The 19797-nt window shown below is 36.0% G+C and overlaps 1 protein-coding gene across 1 annotated transcript in view; it reads left to right on the plus strand.

Moving 5' to 3' along the window:
• Positions 1 to 19797, plus strand: part of LOC150081130 (focal adhesion kinase 1-like) — a 1307299-nt gene that overhangs the window by 456028 nt on the left and 831474 nt on the right. The window contains exon 11 of the mRNA XM_090380936.1: positions 4367 to 4388. Coding sequence (XP_090237062.1) covers positions 4367 to 4388 — 22 coding nt within the window. The remainder of the gene's footprint in view (positions 1 to 4366; positions 4389 to 19797) is intronic.

Consider the following 19797-nt stretch of genomic DNA (forward strand, 5'->3'; position numbering starts at 1 on the left):
TGCTGCGCGAATTAAGAAAGCTAACCTATTCTACAGCTTAATGGTACCTGGTAAAACCTATCCGACCGCCTGTCCCACATACGGAGGAGTCGCGCTAGTCAAGAGTGAGAAGATCAAGGTGTATTTCCAATGGGGGTCTGGCCCATTGGAAATACACCAGCCAGCTATGAAGTTGCCTGATCAGTGCAGATGGGCTGCTAGTGCAGGTCATGGAGTTTTGTCAATGATATATAGGAATTTTGCAAGCTGAGACAATGAGGTGATTATATCTTTGCATAAGGCAATGCTCAAGCCACACCTTGAGTACTGCATACAGGTCTTGAGGCCTTGTTTTAGGAAGGATGTAGAGTTGCTAGAATGAGTACAGAAAAGGGCAACAAGATTGGTGAGAGGAACAATGGCTCCTACCAAGAAGGCTTAAATACTGCAAGTTGCAACATCTGGAGACTAGGCACCTGCAAGGTGATTTTATTGAGATGTACAAGAGCTTGTATGTACACTTGCTCAGATTAAAAACCTGAGTGGGCATAGATTCAAATTCAGTAAAGGCATTTGTAGAATAGATGTGCGGAAGTTTGCCTTTAGCCAGTGGGTAGTTGGTTGCTGGAATAGACTTCCATCTGCTGTGGAATTTGATAGCTTAAATAAATTCAAGGCAGAACTAGATAAACATTTTAATGAATGGATGGATGAAATTTGAAGGTTTTTTTTTTTTTTTTTTTTTGGCTGATGCTGTATAAGCTTGCTTTCTTGCATTATATGCCTCTACTAATGCTAATTTCACTGCTCCATAGATTGCCCTGGAGCTCTTCAATTGTCTTCTTCTCGGGTGGTTTATTCCCCTCTTTCTTGTCTTCTTCGAGACTCCTGTAGAAGGCACTGTGGTCTTCATCAAAGTTTCAGTTATTTATTTTTTTCTGGGAGCTGTCTTTGTATTGATGTTAGTCTCTTGCTGAGTTGTTAAGGTAATGTGGATTATTTGCCGATTGAGATGGTCTATGACTCTTCACAGGAGACTGTCCATTGGGCATATTCTTCCATATCACATAGTCCCTATCTTTGTGGTCCATTCCTTTGAATTCTGTATATCTTGCTGATTTTCCTCCTCTGGTTCCATATTGACCCTATTCTTTGTTCTTTGTAATTGATAGCTTATGTCCTGCTTGATCTTTTCCAAGATTGCAGGCGTCAGGTTTTTCACGACGATGGTCATTCTCTGGTCCACTATTCACTATTTGGTGACCAGAATATCCGGGAATCGATGTCTTGATCTGTACATTTTCATATTGGTCTCTAGCTTGTTTATATTGTAATATGCTCGCATGATGTACATATTCATTTCAAAGTTCCACTTCATGCGTTGCCATATTCTTCTTTCCTAGATGATCACTAGTGCAGTTGTGCAAGACCATCAAGCCCCACCAACTTCTAGTTGGTGGGGCTTGATGGTCTTGCCCTTCTCTTGTGGTAACCATATGGAGGACAGTACTTGCTCCATTATCTTCCTCATTAGACTGTCTCTGAATTTTCAAGCTGACCCCTCTGCATGAACACAAATGACTTTATCATGCACCACACTCAATGCAGTATGATTATTTCTCTTTGACATCATCCATCCATCTGTGGATGTGGACCTGTTTAGCTTCAGCTTGCGTCCAGTGGTAGTGTTAGTTCTTGGGAGTTACACCAGATGGTGCCACTATCTGCCTTACCCACCACTCTGCTCTTGGGTAGGTTCGCTGGAGCAACTTTAAAGACATTTATTTATTATTTTTATTCTAATTTATTATTATTATACGGTCTCCCAGTGTGATGAGTGACATTCGCTTCCACCAAAGCGGGACTCAACCTAGGTCCATCAGGCTGGTACTCCAGTGTCATAACCACTGGGCCATCATGCATGCCCCTTTTATTATTAGTTGATGCTTTGCTTTCTTGCATCATTGCCCTTATTAACACTAATATGTGCTTAAACTTTTAGTATCAGCGTTGTAAATTAAACAGACATTTACACATTTCTAATCTATGGATTATTAGCATTAGTCATATGATGCAAGAAAGCAAGCTTATATAGCATTAGCCCATAACAAAAAAAAAAAAAAAAACCTCCCATTTCACTCATCCTTTCACTCCAAATGTTTGTCTAGTTCTGCCTTGAACTTATTTAAGTTGTTGACCTCCACTACAACAGATGGAAGTTTGTTCCTACTATCAACCACTCGCTGGCTAAAGCCAAATCTCTGCACATCTGTTCTATAGTTGTCTTTCCTCAATTTGAATTTGTCCCCTCAGTTGTGCAATCTGAGCAAAAGGAAGAATCCCATCAGCATTGAGCTTGCTCAAACCATTCAAGGCCTTATACACCTCAATTAAATCACCTCGCAGGTGCCTAGTCTCCAGAAGCTGCAATTTGCAGAACTTAAGCCTTTCTTGGTAACAGCAACCCTTTGTTCCCCTCACCAATCTTGTTGCCCTTCTCTGTACCCATTCCAGTAGCTCTACATCTTTCCTAAAATGAGGTCTCCAGACCTGTATACAGTACTCAAGATATGGCCTGACCATTGCCTTATACAAGGGGACAATCAGTTCCTTATCCCTGCTATCAAAATTCCTGTATATCATTGACAAGACACCAGAGCTACTCTTGCACCTGTCTGCACTGCTCAGAATACTTCATATCTGACTGCACAATTACCCCCATTATTTCTGATATATATATATAAAGGTAATAATGGTGTGTGTATATATATATATATATATATATATATAAAACATAGAAATAAATGATAAAGGACATAGTAAGATGGGAAAGTTATTAACAACAACGTGCCATGCCTAATGGAAGATATGAGAAGAAAAGAATGTTAAGATCCTAATGAATTAAGTGGAAAAATTGGCTGAATTGATAAGCCAAATCATATTTACAAAAGCTAGAAAAAAGTGGTAATTAATGCATATTAAAAAGTAGTAATAAATAGAAATGAAAATAATGAAAATAAAAATTGGTACATAGATCAGGTATTTCATCAGGGGACTACACCCGATCATGTACCAAAATACTGCGTTTCTATACAAACCCATGCCGATGGAGGTAGCAATAAATTAAAAAAAAAAAAAAAAAAAAAAAAAAAAAATTAAAAATTAAAATTTTATGAAACCTTCATAGACATGAGTGAGGTAGCCCCAACGCAGTGTGTATATTTTAAGTAAACCGTTAAATTAAAAGGTGTAATTAAAAGGTGTACCAGGCAGCAGCATAGAAAAGGGAAGTAATACAAGGTATGGGTGGGAAAAAAGATAGTAGTAAAAAAAGGAGGCGAAAATAGCGAGAATAAGAAAAGAAGGAATGTCCGAATCACCCTCGTATTGCACTAATAGTTCAACGGACGGAAAAAGCAGAATAGTACCAGTGCTGCTGCCTGGTACACCTTTTAATTACACCTTTTAATTTAACGGTTTACTTAAAATATACACACTGCGTTGGGGCTACCTCACTCATGTCTATGAAGGTTTCATAAAATTTTAATTTTTAATTTTTTTTTTTTTTTTTTAATGTATTGCTACCTCCATCGGCATGGGTTTGTATAGAAACGCAGTATTTTGGTACATGATCGGGTGTAGTCCCCTGATGAAATACCTGATCTATATACCAATTTTTATTTTCATTATTTTCATTTCTATTTATTACTACTTTTTAATATGCATTAATTACCACTTTTTTCTAGCTTTTGTAAATATGATTTGGCTTATCAATTCAGCCAATTTTTCCACTTAATTCATTAGGATCTTAACATTCTTTTCTTCTCATATCTTCCATTAGGCATGGCACGTTGTTGTTAATAACTTTCCCATCTTACTATGTCCTTTATCATTTATTTCTATGTTTTATTTTATAGTTGTATCCTGTTCTGTAGCCTTGCGCGTCCAGGTACATCTATTCTCTATTTTCTTTTTCTTTTCCTTTCTTTACCTTTTTCTTCTCCTTTCTTTACCTTTTTCACCTGTTTTATATACTATATATATATATATATATATATATATATATATATATATATATAGATATTTTTTTTTTTTTTTAATTAATGGTAAAAGTATCAGCCAGTTTGGAACTTTAGATCAGATCCCTTACTTAAACTCACATCCTTTTTGATTATTCTGACCTGCTGAGAAATATTTTTACTATACTTTTTAGTTCAAAATGTGTGGAATGCTTTCTCCTTCCACGATACCATTCTGGATTTTTTGTTACAAAACATTAAAATAATTTCTTGAAATATTTTTGGAAAGTAAAAGTTATCAGCATTTTTATATGTGAATATAATATTAGTGAGAAGCATCATTAATGATATATATTTTTAATTTTCAGATGAACAGCTTGCAACTATGCAGTAAGTATATTATTTAGAAAACTATAAAAAGAAAGTATTTTGTCATTGTGTAGAAATATATTGTAATATATACAGGATGTTTCAAAATTATATATACACACACTTTAAAATTTTATATTTAATTAACAGTGTGCATCAATTAAATTTTCTTAAACTCATTTTGCACCTTAAAAATAGACAGTTTTTTTACAATACACTGGAAAATGTTTAACACGAAAAATCGGTTAACATAAAAAATATTCTGACCCCGACAAAATGCTATGTAATTTCATACATTTATTTTTTTTTTTTAACATGAAACAAAAAATGCTTATCATGAAAAGATTTCACATCTCAGAAGAACAAAAAATTTACCGGCCACTGCATCGTCACTAAATTTTTACTGTTTATGACTTTGACTCAACTTTCTGTTGAATAGGCCGACATCTGATAATAAACAATATGTAGATAGTACAAGGATGGCGCTTGCCGCACACAACCCTTATCATTTTAAACAAATGGGATTACCTGTCGGCGGGCAAAACATTCCATTTACAGTCGTGAAGTGAGTGACGCGTACTGTATAAAGTGGCGATATCGCCTTTAGTAAAAAATCAGTAAAATTTGTCACCCTCAACTGTACAATGGAAAAAGCAGGGCATAAACAAAGCGCTATTTTGCTTAAAGTTAAAATGGAGTTGTTTAAAGCAGTAGATGTAGGGGATTCTTCAAAAAAAGACATTTGTAAAAAGTTCAGAATCGCTAACTCTACGTTGTCGGCAATCATTAAGAATAGAGACCAACTTACTGCAATGTTTGAGCAAGATGAGAATGGCCAAACACAAAGATTTGGAACCTACATTGCTTGTTTGGTCCAAACAGGCTAGGTCTCAGAATGCTTCAATATCGGGACCTCTATTAATGGAAAAAACGGATGTGGTTACAAATCAAATGGGGATTGAATTCACTGTGAATCCAGGCTGTTTGGAACATTTCAAGAAAAGAAACGGTATCGTTTTTAAAAATGTTTGCGGTGAAGCAAATCAAGTTTCGCCGAGTATGACATCAGATTGGCTGCAGTCTACATTGCCCACAATGCTTGAAGAATATAGCACGAGTGATGTCTTTAACGCCGACGAAATGGGGTTTTTCTGTCACTGCTTACCCGATAAAACTTTATCGTTTAAGGACAGCAGTGTTCTGGCAGCCAAAAGTCCCAAGAGAGGATAACGGTAATGGTGGCTTGCAATTCGGACAGATCTGAAAAGCTGCCCTTATTCTTATCGGAAAGAGCATGAATCTACGCTGTTTTAAAAATGTAAAAAAAAAATACCGGTTGAGTACACAGCAAATAAAAAGGCGTGGTTGACTGCGGCAGCATTTACTGATTGGCTTTTGAATTTAGATAAGCACTTTTTAAGCGAAAAGTTGCCATGATTGTTGATAATTGTCCATCTCACTCTGAAGTGAGATTAAAAGCTATAAAGCTTTTATTTTTGTCTCTAAGCACTACGAGCATTTTACAGCCTTGTGATCAAGACATAATATAGAATTTAAAATTTTATTACCGAAAACAATTGCTAAGAAAATATTTGGCTGCAATTGAAGCAAAAGATTTCTCTGTCAACTTATTGGATGCATTGCATATGTTGTGCTCTGTTTGGAATTTTGTGACACCAAAGACTATCGAAAATTGTTTTCGTCATGCAGGATTTTTGAAAATGACGGATTTTAATACCTACTCAAGAGTCTCAAGATAATCAAGAAACTGAACCGACATTCAGCAAAATGCTTGGGCGTGTTTCATCTCTTTTAGAAAGTTCGGTATCTTTGGATGAATTTGTCACATTTGATGATACTAATTTGTGTACAGCGCTGATTTTAACAGATAATGATATTTTGGATGTTGTGCAACCTACAGAAGTGGGCAACCTACAGATCCCATGGGTGAAGATAGTGATGATAATGTAGACATTGATTTGTTAGTTCCTGTTCCTACTACATTAGAAATGCGAAAATTGATAATAAGTATGTGCTGTTGTTTAGTTTATTTGATTTCTAGGAGCATTAGCAACTAAGGCCATATTGCTCCGGGATATGGGGTGGTCATTCCCTGACCTTTCCGCATCCTCCGTATTTGGTTTTGACGGGCTCGAACCCCGGTCTAATCAAGAAGCGTGTGCTACGCACTTCTGCTCCTTCCCACCTGGCTACGCAGGCGCCTCTGATATTTAGATGTACATACGAGTGGTGAAATGAACCAAATGATGGACAATATTGAACAATTTGTAGATAATAAATAACACAATGCAGAAAAAGATACATTTTTTATAAAAAATAATTAACATTTTATTTTAAATTTTTATGCATTGTCATAATAATCAAGTTATGTTCATCTAGAGATAAATAGGACCGAATCTCATATACTCTCGGGTTTTTCGGAATGAAAAACCTGCACTTTGGAATCGTGTGTGTTGTGTAACATCAGCATCTCCGATTCATAGATTTATTGTGTCTCAATAACCCTTTTAAATTACCTCTTATCACTACATAAGTTGTTTTCTGGTGACTAAGAAATTTGGCAGAGAGGGAAAAGAGACTTTCTTCAAAACTCAACATTATTTATTAACAGAACAAATAATACATTTACACCACATACATTATTATTATTGTTTCCAATATATTTAATATAACATCTGTTCCCTGACATTATTTATCATAAGGATGTTTAAGCATGAGACCAACAATATACACTGAGTTCAGAAATATTAGGAAACACAATTCTGGGAGAATATCCCAATAAACAACATTATGACTACAACTTAAAACCCTGTAACCCTCTAATCCTTGACCCATCTATTAGGTTATCAGTATACCAAAATGAGAAACACAACATATATTAGCTTGTCAAAATATTATATTATAAGACGTTGAAAGTGTAACACTCTCATTATGATATTTGTTTTGCTGCAACTTTTATATAAATCTCCCTAACTGAAATATGAGTCATGTAAACATGAAATTAAGACATTTTAGCATTTAACATACTTTAACAGGAAACTCTTTTTACACATTTAACTATTTTAGCATTTAACAGAAATAATGTACACATATTTAGATTTCCTAGGGCGAAACTATTTTCTAACTAGTTCAGTCTTAACTTTACATACAAGAACTTTCGTACTTATAATATATGTAATCGCTTACCCTCTTATGGTCTGCTGCCTCATCAGAAGTCAGTCTGATGAGGCACTCCCTTTGTATAGTAGGGTTAGCCTTGGGCATTGGCCAACTTCGATCCCTCCATCAGTGAACAACCATGGGTGCTGTTCTGGTCAGAACACCACCTCTGAATTCCTCACTTTCATAACCACTTTTCTTCTGCACTCACATCTTACCAAGCTCTCTGCTGTCTGGGTCTTCCCAGAAAAAGCTCTTTTATTCCCGGCATTCACCTACATCAGGGGTGGCCAACTTAATTTGTGATGCAATCTACATTTTTTTCTTAAAAATGTGCTGTGATCTACCATCTCAAGAATTTCATTGCACATGTTTAAAAAAGTTAATCAACACAGTGAAAAATGTTGATTATAAATTTTAAAATTAAAACTTTGTTTGTTTCAAATACGAAAAGGCCGATTCACATAGATATGTGGAACCAAAACAGGAATTTAAAAGTTCACTGCGTTTTTTTTTTTTACATTTGGGTACTTTTCTCGGCAAACATATTTCCAAAAGTCTTTTTCTAATGATCTGGCTTTTAGGAAGATATCATTTCACAATGCAATAATTTCATTTTCAAATAATATTTTCCCCATGTGAAAAATCTCAGCGATTTTTTTCTGCAATTTGTTTCGTATCTAAGTCGACATTAAATGGATAAGAAATATATCGAACAATGTCAATTGTTTTAAAATCACTGAATCTGGCTTCAAAGTCATCTGCAACTTTCTCAATTCCAGAAACATAGTTCTCACTATTTAATTCAAAAGTAGGATATTTTTGCAAAATGATCAATTTTTTTTTCTTTGAGATCCATTGCCAAAAATTGACATTTATATTGCAGAAATATTGCAGAATCATGTCACTCACATTTTTATTTTGTCCTTTAATTACATATTCAGATCACTTAATTTTCTGGTAAAATCTGCCAAAAAAAGCCTGATCACACAACCAAAAAAAAGCCTGATCTCTAACTAATTGTAATTAGTGGGAGGGAAACTATTCATGGGAAACAAGATTGTTATTTGTATCAGTATGTTAAGAGCAAGAATATTCTACACCTGATCCTTACTCATAAACTAGATGACGTCATGGGCCTTACAATACTGGAACCATTAGCAGGGAGTGAGTGTGGAGTTCTGAGTTTTATGATGTGGAGAAAGCAGTTGTTCATGGCAAATTAATGGGTTTTAATTTCTGGAAATGAGTTTATGACAGCTTAAGGTGCTGCTGCATGGTATCAGTGAGCTGACGCCATGCAGCTTTAAGGAATCGTAGTACAAAGACGATGCCGAGTTCCTGTCATTAAGGAACTGTAGCACAAAGAGGATGCCGAGATGGATGAATAATGAGCTTGCTGATTTAATAGAACAGAAAAAAGATGGCATGAGAAAGTTATAGAGCAATGAAAAGTACTGAAAAAAGTACAAACTGAACTGTAATGGTACAGCAGAGAAAGCTAGGCTGGGAAAAGCAGATTATGAGAAATTGCTGGCTAAGAGAGCAAAGAATTGTAACAAGGAGTTTTTCTTATGTGAATACAATGAAGAAAAGGATTCATTAAATCAGGCCTTTGTGTAATGGGTTGGGGAAGTCTTAGATAACTAGGCTGTGTTATCTAAGGCTTCTGCAAATGAATTTAACATTGTGTTGCATTGCTTTGATCTTTGGGTGCATTGCTTTGATCTTTACAGATGAAAGACCCTCATGCATAGTTCCATACAATGACTTCATTTCTGTTATTCAAAAAGCTCCTGAAAACATATGGACATAAACTTAGCAGTTTACAAACAAGCAACAAATTATATCAGATTAAACAGCAGTCGTGATGTTGGAAGTCAAGTTTTTTTATCAAATAGACACAAAGAGGTTGTTCTTTCTAGTCTTTGTATCAGACATTTAACACATTCTTACCTCTGAATGAAAGACAACCCTCCACGATCACCTCAGTGTCATTGCAAGTTCATAGTAGAGCATCTAATCATGGAATCTTCCTGTTAACTAATGAAATTCCAGTCACCTTTCAAATTACATTCATAGTTACATAAACCCTTAACTCTTCAATATATTTTGGGAGACCAATCAAATGTATATGAACTCTACTTTTCCTTAAATTTATAAATCTTGCCAACAGAGTCTAATGTAACACATCCAATTATCAGTTGTTCCAACCACTGCTCATCCATCTCAATGCCTGATTATTCTCTATATGATTCTTTCACTTCAAAGGTGCTACTTGTGTATATGTCCTCTCTGATATTCTTTATGCTAAGACAGACTTAGTAATTTGAAATCTCCTCTTTTGAATCCTCTCTGGCTTAAAATCTCTCTGTCCCATTCTGTCAAATTAATCTGTTGCCTCTATTCTCCCAACTCCACCAATCACTTGGAACTCCTTAACTTCCTCTCTTTTGAAACTTGACCTTCTCCAGTCCAATGACACTACACTCTCGCTAGAGAGTGCAGTAACATGTGCTCTTTGTTTGGACCTGGGCTCAAGCCCATGACTACTAAATATGATTGTTTGTATTGATGATTTATTAAACTCTACTGACCTAGTGGTCATGCCGGAGTATAAACAATTTTTTTTTTTTGTGATTTCCTTGGTGATTTTAATGTTTACTACTCCAGCTGGCTTCCATTTTTTAGTCACATGGACTCGGCTGTTGAGATTCTGAGGCTTTTGCAATTACTAATGACCTTGCATAGATCATTCCTATCTACCAGAATACCAGACAATCCTAACCAACACTCTTGATCCGTTTCTCATAAAGAACCCTTCCAAATTCAAGGTGAGTGGTCCTCTTGGCACCTTGTATCAGAACTTGGCGATGATCACCTCTCCAATGGAGTCTCTCTCTCACAATCTCATGTTTGCATTACAAGAATGCAAAATGGGATAATCTGTGGGATTTTTATTCTTCTTTTCCTTGGTTGCATTACTGTTTTAAATCAACCAATGTCAACATTTACTCAGATCATCTCAGTGAAATTATTCTTGAAAGAATGAAATCTTTCATTCACACTCCACCTTTAAAAGGTCATCCTTTATCTAAACCTTGGTTTTCCAATAAATGTGCTAAGGCTATTCAAGATAAGAATGTTACATGTTGCAATTGGCTTGCATACAAACCTTCAGATTCATTTTCTGCCTACACCAACCTCGAAACAATTTTAAAGCAGTTATGAATCAGTCCAAACTAGATTTTGAACAGTCAGAGAGAGAGAAAAACTTGTTTCTTGTCTAGATGGTAATTGGGCATTCTGGTCTCTTGGCAGAGTTATTCCCACTTCTGTCAAAACTTGAGTGGCTTTATTTCCACCTCAGCTAAAGATAAAGCTCATCTGCTAGTATATCTTACTTTTCTTCCAACTTGTCTATTGATGACCATGGTAAGCCACCTCCTACCATTCCCACTATGTTCCATTCACTGCCTTCTGTGGTCTTTCATCAAAAGGATGTCAGAAGAAATTTGAACAGTCTTGACACCAAGAAAGTGCCAGGCCCTGATGGTATTTCTCCACTTGTTCTCAAAACCTGTGCTCCTGAGCTTACTTCTGTTTCTGTGTCACTTCTTTACACTTTTTTATTCCAATGATATTTTCTTTTCTGATTAGAAATTTGCTCATATCCAGCTGGTTTCTAAAAAGAGTGACAAATCCTTCCCATCCAGTTATGTCCTATTGCACTTACTTCTACCCCTTCCCTCCGTAGCCAGGTGGGAAGGAGCAGCAGTGCGTAGCACATGCTTCTTGTTTAGACCAGGATTTGAGCCCGTCACCACCAAATACGGAGGATGCAGAAAGGTCAGGGAACGACCACCGCATATCCCAGAGCAATATGGTCTTTATATGCTAATGCTCCTAAAAACCAAATAAACAAACAAACTTCTACTCTTTCTAAAGTAATGGAGAATCTATTAACTGCCAACTCCTAAACTATCTGGAAACCTTCCATCTTATCAGTGATTGCCAGTATGGATTCTGTAAGTGCTGCTGCTGCTGCTGCCAAAGAGGATATAGTAACTTCAGGCCAATGAGATTGACATCTGTAGTAAGGAAGGTCACGGAGTCTGTGGTTGAGGATGTCATTCAGGACCATCTCTACAAGAATGTTATCTTCAATAGATCTCAGCATGGGACTATTATGGGGAGTCATTCCTGACCAGTCTGGTTGGATGCAGTTGACAATTTGATGTTATATATCTGGACTTTACTAAAGCTTTTGATGTAGTTCCTTGTTGAAGGCTGCTGTATAAACTGGAAAAAGTTGGAATTACAGTCAAGATCCTGTGCTTTATTGCAGGCCGTCTAAAAGATGGGGGGGGGAGAGAGAGAGAGAGAGAGAGAGAGAGAGAGAGAGAGAGAGAGAGAGAGAAGGTTGTTATAAATGGTTAGACTTCATGATAGACCAGCAAGCGCAGTCTGTCAGGGATCAGTGTTATGTCTGCTCCTATTTCAGATAATTTCATAAATGATGTTGACAAAGGTATCCGAGACCATGTTGTGTCAAAAATATTTAGATCAATTGCATACATAGTCCAAAAAATGGCAACTGAAGTTTAATACTTCTAAATATAAGTTCATGCATTTGGTGAAGTAGAGGAAGGGAGGAGGAGCTAAAGGTTCAAGATGAAAAGGAATTGGGCATTATCATTCAATTTGATATTAATTTTTCATGCATTATAAATAGGCATCCAGGAAGGCATATGGGGTCCTGTCTGATTTATAGGACCTTTGCTCACAGGGAGAAGGACTTCATTATCCCTCTTTACAATGCAATGGTTAGGCCAAATTTGGAATATTATATTATATTTGGTCTGGAGACTGCACCTCAAAAATTACAACTTCTGCAGAAAGTTCAATCAAGTGCAACCAGATTGGTGATGCACATATCATGGCTGTCGAAATAGATATAGAACCTGTCTAGTTCATAGTTTGATAACTAGACATACAGACAACTAGAAGATCTGATTGAGGTGTATAATGTTCTGAAGGGATTGAGTAAAGCACATAAGGAAGGTATGTTCTCCCTCTTGGGTAAGACATGAACCAGGAGATACAAATATATATAATCTTGGAATTACAGATGATTGGATTTTATTAAGTTCTGTGGGCAGCAGGTTGTTGAATGTTGAAATCAGTTGCCAGCAAGTTTACTTCCTTACATCATTCTATCTTATTAATACTGATGTTAAAAGTTTGGGATGTTCTGCCACCAATATTAATAATAGTAATAATAATTTAATCAATACTGTAATTAATTAATTAAAACAACATTAATTTGGTTATTCAATAATAAATAAAATTAATCATTAATTTCTGTTATTTGGTCCTGGATGAGCCAGAAATCCTGGTTAACTTTCTGGTGTATTGTAGTGTCTATTGTTACGGATGCTCATGCCTACTTATCTGCAAAATCTGTTGTAAGTTACTGATTTAGGGATTTGAAATATGCACATGTTGCTATTTGTGCTCATGATTTCACTCTCCTTTTATATCCTTGTTCTTTGATATTCCTTCTCAGAGGCTTCTTAATTTATAATCTTCTCTGACTTAAAAACTGTCTATCCCAATTTGTCCAGTTCAGCTGGTACCTTCTTTGAACTCCATTAATATGGAGTTCAAAGAGGGACTTGGAATTCTTTAACTTCCTTTCCTTGAAAGTAGACTTTCTTCATTCTAACCTTTTCTGCTCAACCTTTCCAGATGCTGCAACAGGATCTGGAAAGGTTGAGCAGATGGGCTGAGAGGTGGCAAATGAAGTTTAACATTGACAAATGTAAAGTACTACACATGGGAAACAGCAACCCCAGAGCAACGTATCAACTCTGTGGTATTGCACTGACAGTGGTAGAGAATGAAAGGGACCTGGGGGTGGTTGTGCAGGCAGATATGAAGTTCTCTGAGCAGTGCAGACGGGCTGCAAGAGTAGCTCATGGTGTATTGTCAATGATATATAGGAATTTTTCTAGCAGGGATAAGGAGGTGATTATTCCCTTGTATAAGGCAATGGTCAGGCCACACCTAGAGTACTGTATACAGGCCTGGAGGCCTCATTTCAAGAAGGATGTAGAGCTGCTGGAACGAGTACAGAGAAGGGCAACAAGATTAGTGAATGGAACAAAGGGGTGCTCTTGCGAAGAAAGGCTTAAGATTTGCAAATTACAGTGTCAGGAGACTAGGCACCAGCGAGGTGATCTGATAGAGGTGTATAAAGCATTGAATGGTTTGAGCATGCTGAATGCTGATGGGATTCTTCCTCTCGCCCAGAATAATCACCTGAGAGGGCATAAATTCAAATTGAGGAAAGACAGATGTAGGATAGACGTGCGGAAATTTGCCTTTAGCCAGCGAGTGGTTGGTTGGTGGAACAGACTTCCATCCCTTGTCGTGGAAGTTGATAGCCTAAATAAGTTTAAGGCTCAGCTGGACAGGTATTTTGAAAGAACAGAGGGGTGAAGTGGGAGCGGTTTTGTTTTTTTTTTTTTTTTTTGGCTGATGCTGCATAAGCTTGCTTTCTTGCATCAAATGCCTCTACTAATGCTACATTAAATCATTTAAATTTAACGAATGAGAATTAATCTTTACCTTGAAAATAAACTATTAATTTTAAATCCATATCATCAGTTAACTTCATATCTTTATCTAATAAAACATCACTATACTTTTCTTAATTACTTGGAAACATTTTTTTAAAACAACAGCTTCTTTAATAGAAACATAGAATTTATAATATCCTTTCAGATATTGTATTTTTACTGCATTTTTATCAGACTTAGGATCAGATTTGTTAATTATGCATTGCACCATTGGAAATAGATAATGCATTTTGTATACTAAATTTTATTTGATTGATATAAGCCTTATTGATTATCCTAAACGGGATCCGTTTTAGGTTAATCTATTTTAATTATTATTTTATTCCTATCATTAAAAATGTCTGATATAGGTATAAAAGAAACTGAAGCATATTCAACAAACAATTTATTTCATGCATCATTGGATCCTCAACAGGATACATATTTATGGTTTTTTCAATTTACATCATAGACATTATTTTTAAAAGCTCGCACATTCTCCATTTTTAAATTAATAGCCTTGTTGAAAGTTTCTTTATCAGTTTTATTATTCCCTAGTGCTTTTAAACCTCTCTGAAGTGTAGTACTTTTATTTTGTAGTTCATTCTTCAACATTTGAAAATTAATTAGTCTCTTTTTTACTAATATGTAATGGGTTTACTTTTTTACTGTTTGATTCAATATACTAGTAGTAGTAATGGAGACGTGATGCAAGAAAGCAAGTGCATCAGCAAAAAAAAAAATAAAAAAAAAAACAATTTCACATATTCATTCCCTATAAAAGTTTGACCAGTTCCTCCTTGAATTTATTTAAGCTATGAACTTCTACAATGACAGATGGAAGTTCAGCAATTAACCACTTGCTAGCTAAAGGCAAATTTCCTCACATTTATTCTACAACTGTCTTATAACATCTCTTCTACAACAACATCTATTGTACAACTTATATCATTGACAATACCCCATGTGGAGATGGGAGAAACTCCAGGTGCCATCAGACAACTAACACACTTGTACAATCAATTCATGTTACGATGGACTCACCACAGAAAAGTACCATTCACTATTCACGATGTGTAGTAACCGCGAGTTATTGTGATCACGTTTGTGAATTGGATTTTACTTCTATTAAACAGCGATTTTAACTAGCACAATAGGAGGAATATTATCCACAGCTATAAAAGTAAAGATATATTAAGCACAAATTTACCTTTTATTACCTTACCAATAAAAAAAATTAAATGATACGTGAAAATCGGAAGAATATATGTGATAATTGGATTAATTAATGTGAACTGTAATATGTACATACTAACTAGTTGACATTTCTGTTCACTGACATTTGTGGGTGGAGTTAAAATTTAAAACAGTAAAAAGATGAGCAATCAATAACATAGAATACGGCACACACAAATTGCAAGTAACAAGTTACAAAGCTTTAAAAATAGGAATGAAGAGAAGATTCTGAAAATTAATTTTTTTTATGATTGATTTCATGGAATAGTAAACACATTTCACCATAATAACCCACAGAATTCCAGCTGTTGGTATTATCGCAAATTCAATAAGATCGAGTTTACTATCCATTTATGATAGATTGCACTAACAGAAAAGCCCAATAAACAGGTGTCTGCTAATTGTTTTATGGTTGTGACCTCCAGAAATCCAACTGAACCACATAGTACGGTCGGAGACAATCGTAGGATAATCTCCAGTACTGTGGTCTCCTGCCCCGATTAAACTGCATGTTGTACCAATTAAGCGAAGTAAACCCTGGCTATTTTCTGGACCAGGTTCTGTTTTTTTAGATTTGCCCCAAATAAACGGCTGCCCCAATTAATCGGTGGCCCAAATAACCAGAATCCACTGTACTAGATGTAAGGGTTCTTAGGGATTATACAAAATCAGGACTGTAAACCAAATACATTGTAGTCTAATTCAGACATATCAAATGAATATGACTCATTGAAAGCTGACACAAAAAAAGGCAGCAACCAACCATCATCTTTCTTAAAAATTAATCACAACTACAGTTCCTGTAGTTATGATTAATTTTTAGCAATATTCAGCTATATACACTGGGAAACTTTGCCATAATTTTGTGTGAGTGGGTGCATTTAGTTGTTAATACCAATTTCAGTCAAACTCACACTATGACATGAGTGGATTATATATTGATAAAGAAATTACATGATGCTTGTCTCCCATTAGTTGCTCTAATCATGACTGACAGCTCTCAGTTGAACTGCATAAACTTTTCTCTAAGTGTTAAGTGAACAGAATTTTCAATTTAACACTATGACAATACCCCATGACCTGCTTGTGCAGCCTGTCTGCATTGCTCAGAAAACTTCATATATGACTGCACAATTACTAAATTACAGAGGTTTTTCTTTTTTCCCCCACCCTAAGTGTAGTATGTTTCTCTGAGGTTATTTCTACCCATATGCAATACTTTGCATTTGTGAATGTTAAACTTCAGTTGCCACTTCTCAGCCCATCTGCCCAAATTTTGTAGATCCTGTTGCAGAGTAGCAAATTGCCATTACTGCCATTAACAACTCTATCAACCTTTGTATCATCTGCAAACTTTGATATTAAGCTTGATTAATGGTGTATTTGGGCTTGAACGCACCAGAGCAACGTTCTGTTACTTTTTTCTAAATGGCACAATAGAAAATCATTAAATTTACACACCTAATCTTATGAAACAACAGCATAATCAAAGGGGAGGGAGATCTATTTTACCCATTGCTGCTAAAAATATATATTAATAGTAATCTTTAACATTAATAGATTTCTTTAAAAATTTATTTAAAAACAAAAATATAAATTTTGCAATGAAACTTGAATGTTTATTACTAAACTATAGTGTGTTAGATAAAGAGTTGCAGCAAATGAGATATACTGTGATGGGTGTGAATGCTACACAAATCTGAACAGGATTATCAGTAGTCAACCATCGATATTAAGTGGACCAACCTGATTCATCCCCATCCTTCTAGAGTTTAAAAAAGTAAAGAAGTTCTTGCTGTTTTTCTTAGCATCCTTTGCCAAAGATTTTTCATTATCTGCCTTCGCTTGCCTAATCTCCTTTGTGATGTGATTACAGACTAGCTTGTATCTGCCATAGGCTTCTGTATCACCTGATAATTTGTATGTATGCTATGCATTTTTCTTCTCTGCCACAAGTCTCATTAGTTCATCTGACCTACATTTAGGCTTCAGCTTTGAGCAGTATTTCTTACTTGGTAAGGAAAGCCTAGTAGCTTCCTAGAATGCTTCCCACTTAGAGTTTGCTGTTGGTAACATTATCAGTTGGCCGCACAGTACAGATTTTAAAAACTTTCTGAGACCACTGTAGTCACCTTTATGGAAGCAAAAACTCTTTCCTTTACCCCTGATGGTAATTATATCTTTAAGTAAATCCCACGACATTACACTGCAATCACTGCTGCCTACTGGTTCCTTATCTGCAAATTCTCAATGCACGAATAATCACTGCTGATAACCAGATCAAGAGTATTACACTCTCTGGTTCCCTCTTGAACATACTGCTGTAGAAAACAGTAGTATGTTCAACATCCAATAAACCCACAAAAGTCTTACTAATGTGCGAGTGACCAATACACAAGCTCCAGTCAATATCTGGGAAGTTAAAATCCCCCATTATAACACAATCTGATTTACTGACCCATTCTATTCCTATGTGCAATTGTTCGTTGTACTCATTAGAGTCATTAGGCCTAAAACCCATTCCTATTTTCATTTTTCCTTTCCCAGTTCTTATGTCACACCAAACTGACTCAACAGTGCACTGTCCATCTATGTTAACTGGATGCACTTCCTTAGATTTTATGTTTTTCTTAATTAACATCATAACCCTTCCTCCCTTCCTATCTGTCTATCCTTTTAGTACACAATGTACTTCCCAAATTCAAATTCTGCACTGCTTTTATCTGTGTGACCATTTCTCTGATATCTCAACAATATTTGCCTTGGATATCTTGACCACCACTTCAAATTCATAAAATTTACTATACTTCTAGCATTGGCGTACATGCAAGTATACATGCACCAATTCTTATTCTTAGTTACCCTAATGCAGCCCACATATTTATTTGTTTCATGATTACTCCCACCAGTTCCAGAATTCCCCCAAGACCCCTCCCTCCAGGCTGCTGCTCATTCTAATTATTTTTTTTTTATGAAAACCCCAAACATGAGAGGTATTATAACCTCTCCACCCCAAGTACTTAGTGCTGTACTTGGGTTGGAAGTTGAGAAGACGAAAGAAGATATTTGTTGACATTAGACTTGAACTTCTGTAGATTGTAATTTTCAGGGAATACGAGTGAAGGAAGGTTGTTCCAGAAAACGGCAGTTGAATGAATAAACGAGGAAGATGAAAAGTTGGTTCTGTGAATTTGAACTCTGAACAGTAAATGGATGTTGGCTGGTGGCAGCATATGTTCGGACTGTTTTGAAGGAGAGAGCGGGAATTATAGAAGCCAATTCAGAAGAATAGTGCCTATGCAAATATTTGTAGAAAAGGCATGCAGCAGAAACAATACGTCTATGAGACAGAGAGTGGAGAGACTCTGTTAGAGAGGAGTCATTAATTAGCCTAACTGCCCAATTCTGAATGGAATCTAGAAGCCTGAGAGAGGTTTTGGGGGCACCGCTCCAGATGTGGGAACAATATTCCATGGTAGGGAGGATTTGCAATTTGTACAGAATGAACAGCTGTTTGGAAGAAAAGTAACACTGAGAGCGAAAGAGAAAATCAAGTTTTTTACATGCAGAGGAAGCAATATTTGTAATGTGCTTGTGCCAAGAGAGAGATTATAAGTGAAGGTAATCCCCAAAAGAGATATATATCATTTTGCTTAGAAATTGAAGTGTCACCAAAGATAAGCATAGGAGCAGTAGAATCCTTTTTACAGATATAAGACAAGACTGAGTTTTAGAACGATTGAAATCAACTAAGTTGTCATTGTCCCACTGGAGAATTACATGGAGATAGGAATTTAAGGTATTGGTAGCAGATATTCGAGAAGTTGAAGCTGATTGAGCAAGGCAAGGTTTCTCAAAATGGAAAGTGGAATGCAATGTGCTATCATCAGCAAAACTATGGATAGGATTTCCAGTCAGTGGAAAAAGGTCATTAATATACAAGAGGAAAAGAGATTGTGGAAAGATCTGTACCTTGGATGACACCAGCATTAGTGGTGAAGTTAGAAGACAGGGAGCTATCTACCACCACCCTCAGTGAGCGATCAGAGAGAAAACTGGATAACCAATTACAAAAGATAGTTGGCAAACGATAAGATGGAAGCTTGTTTAGAAAAGGCCTTTGAGATATCAAGAAGATCGAGTTTATACAAGAGCAACTGCTTGTGTTTCACCAATCTTTTCCATTGAATTTGTCCACATATGGGTAACATAAGCCAGAATATCAACAGTGGATCGACACTGACTGAATCCATACTGGCGATCGTTGATCAGACAGAAGGTTTCTATGTAATTAAGAGTTGGCTGTTAATTGATTTCTCCCTTACTTTAGAAAGAGTAGAAGCAATTGCAGTGGAGACTGCAATAATTGGATGGGAAGGACTTTGTCTCCT

This window comes from Mastigoproctus giganteus, chromosome 9 (assembly GCF_048544385.1).
Source record: "Mastigoproctus giganteus isolate SK-2022 chromosome 9, ASM4854438v1, whole genome shotgun sequence".
NCBI classification, from domain to species: Eukaryota; Metazoa; Arthropoda; class Arachnida; order Uropygi; family Thelyphonidae; genus Mastigoproctus; species Mastigoproctus giganteus.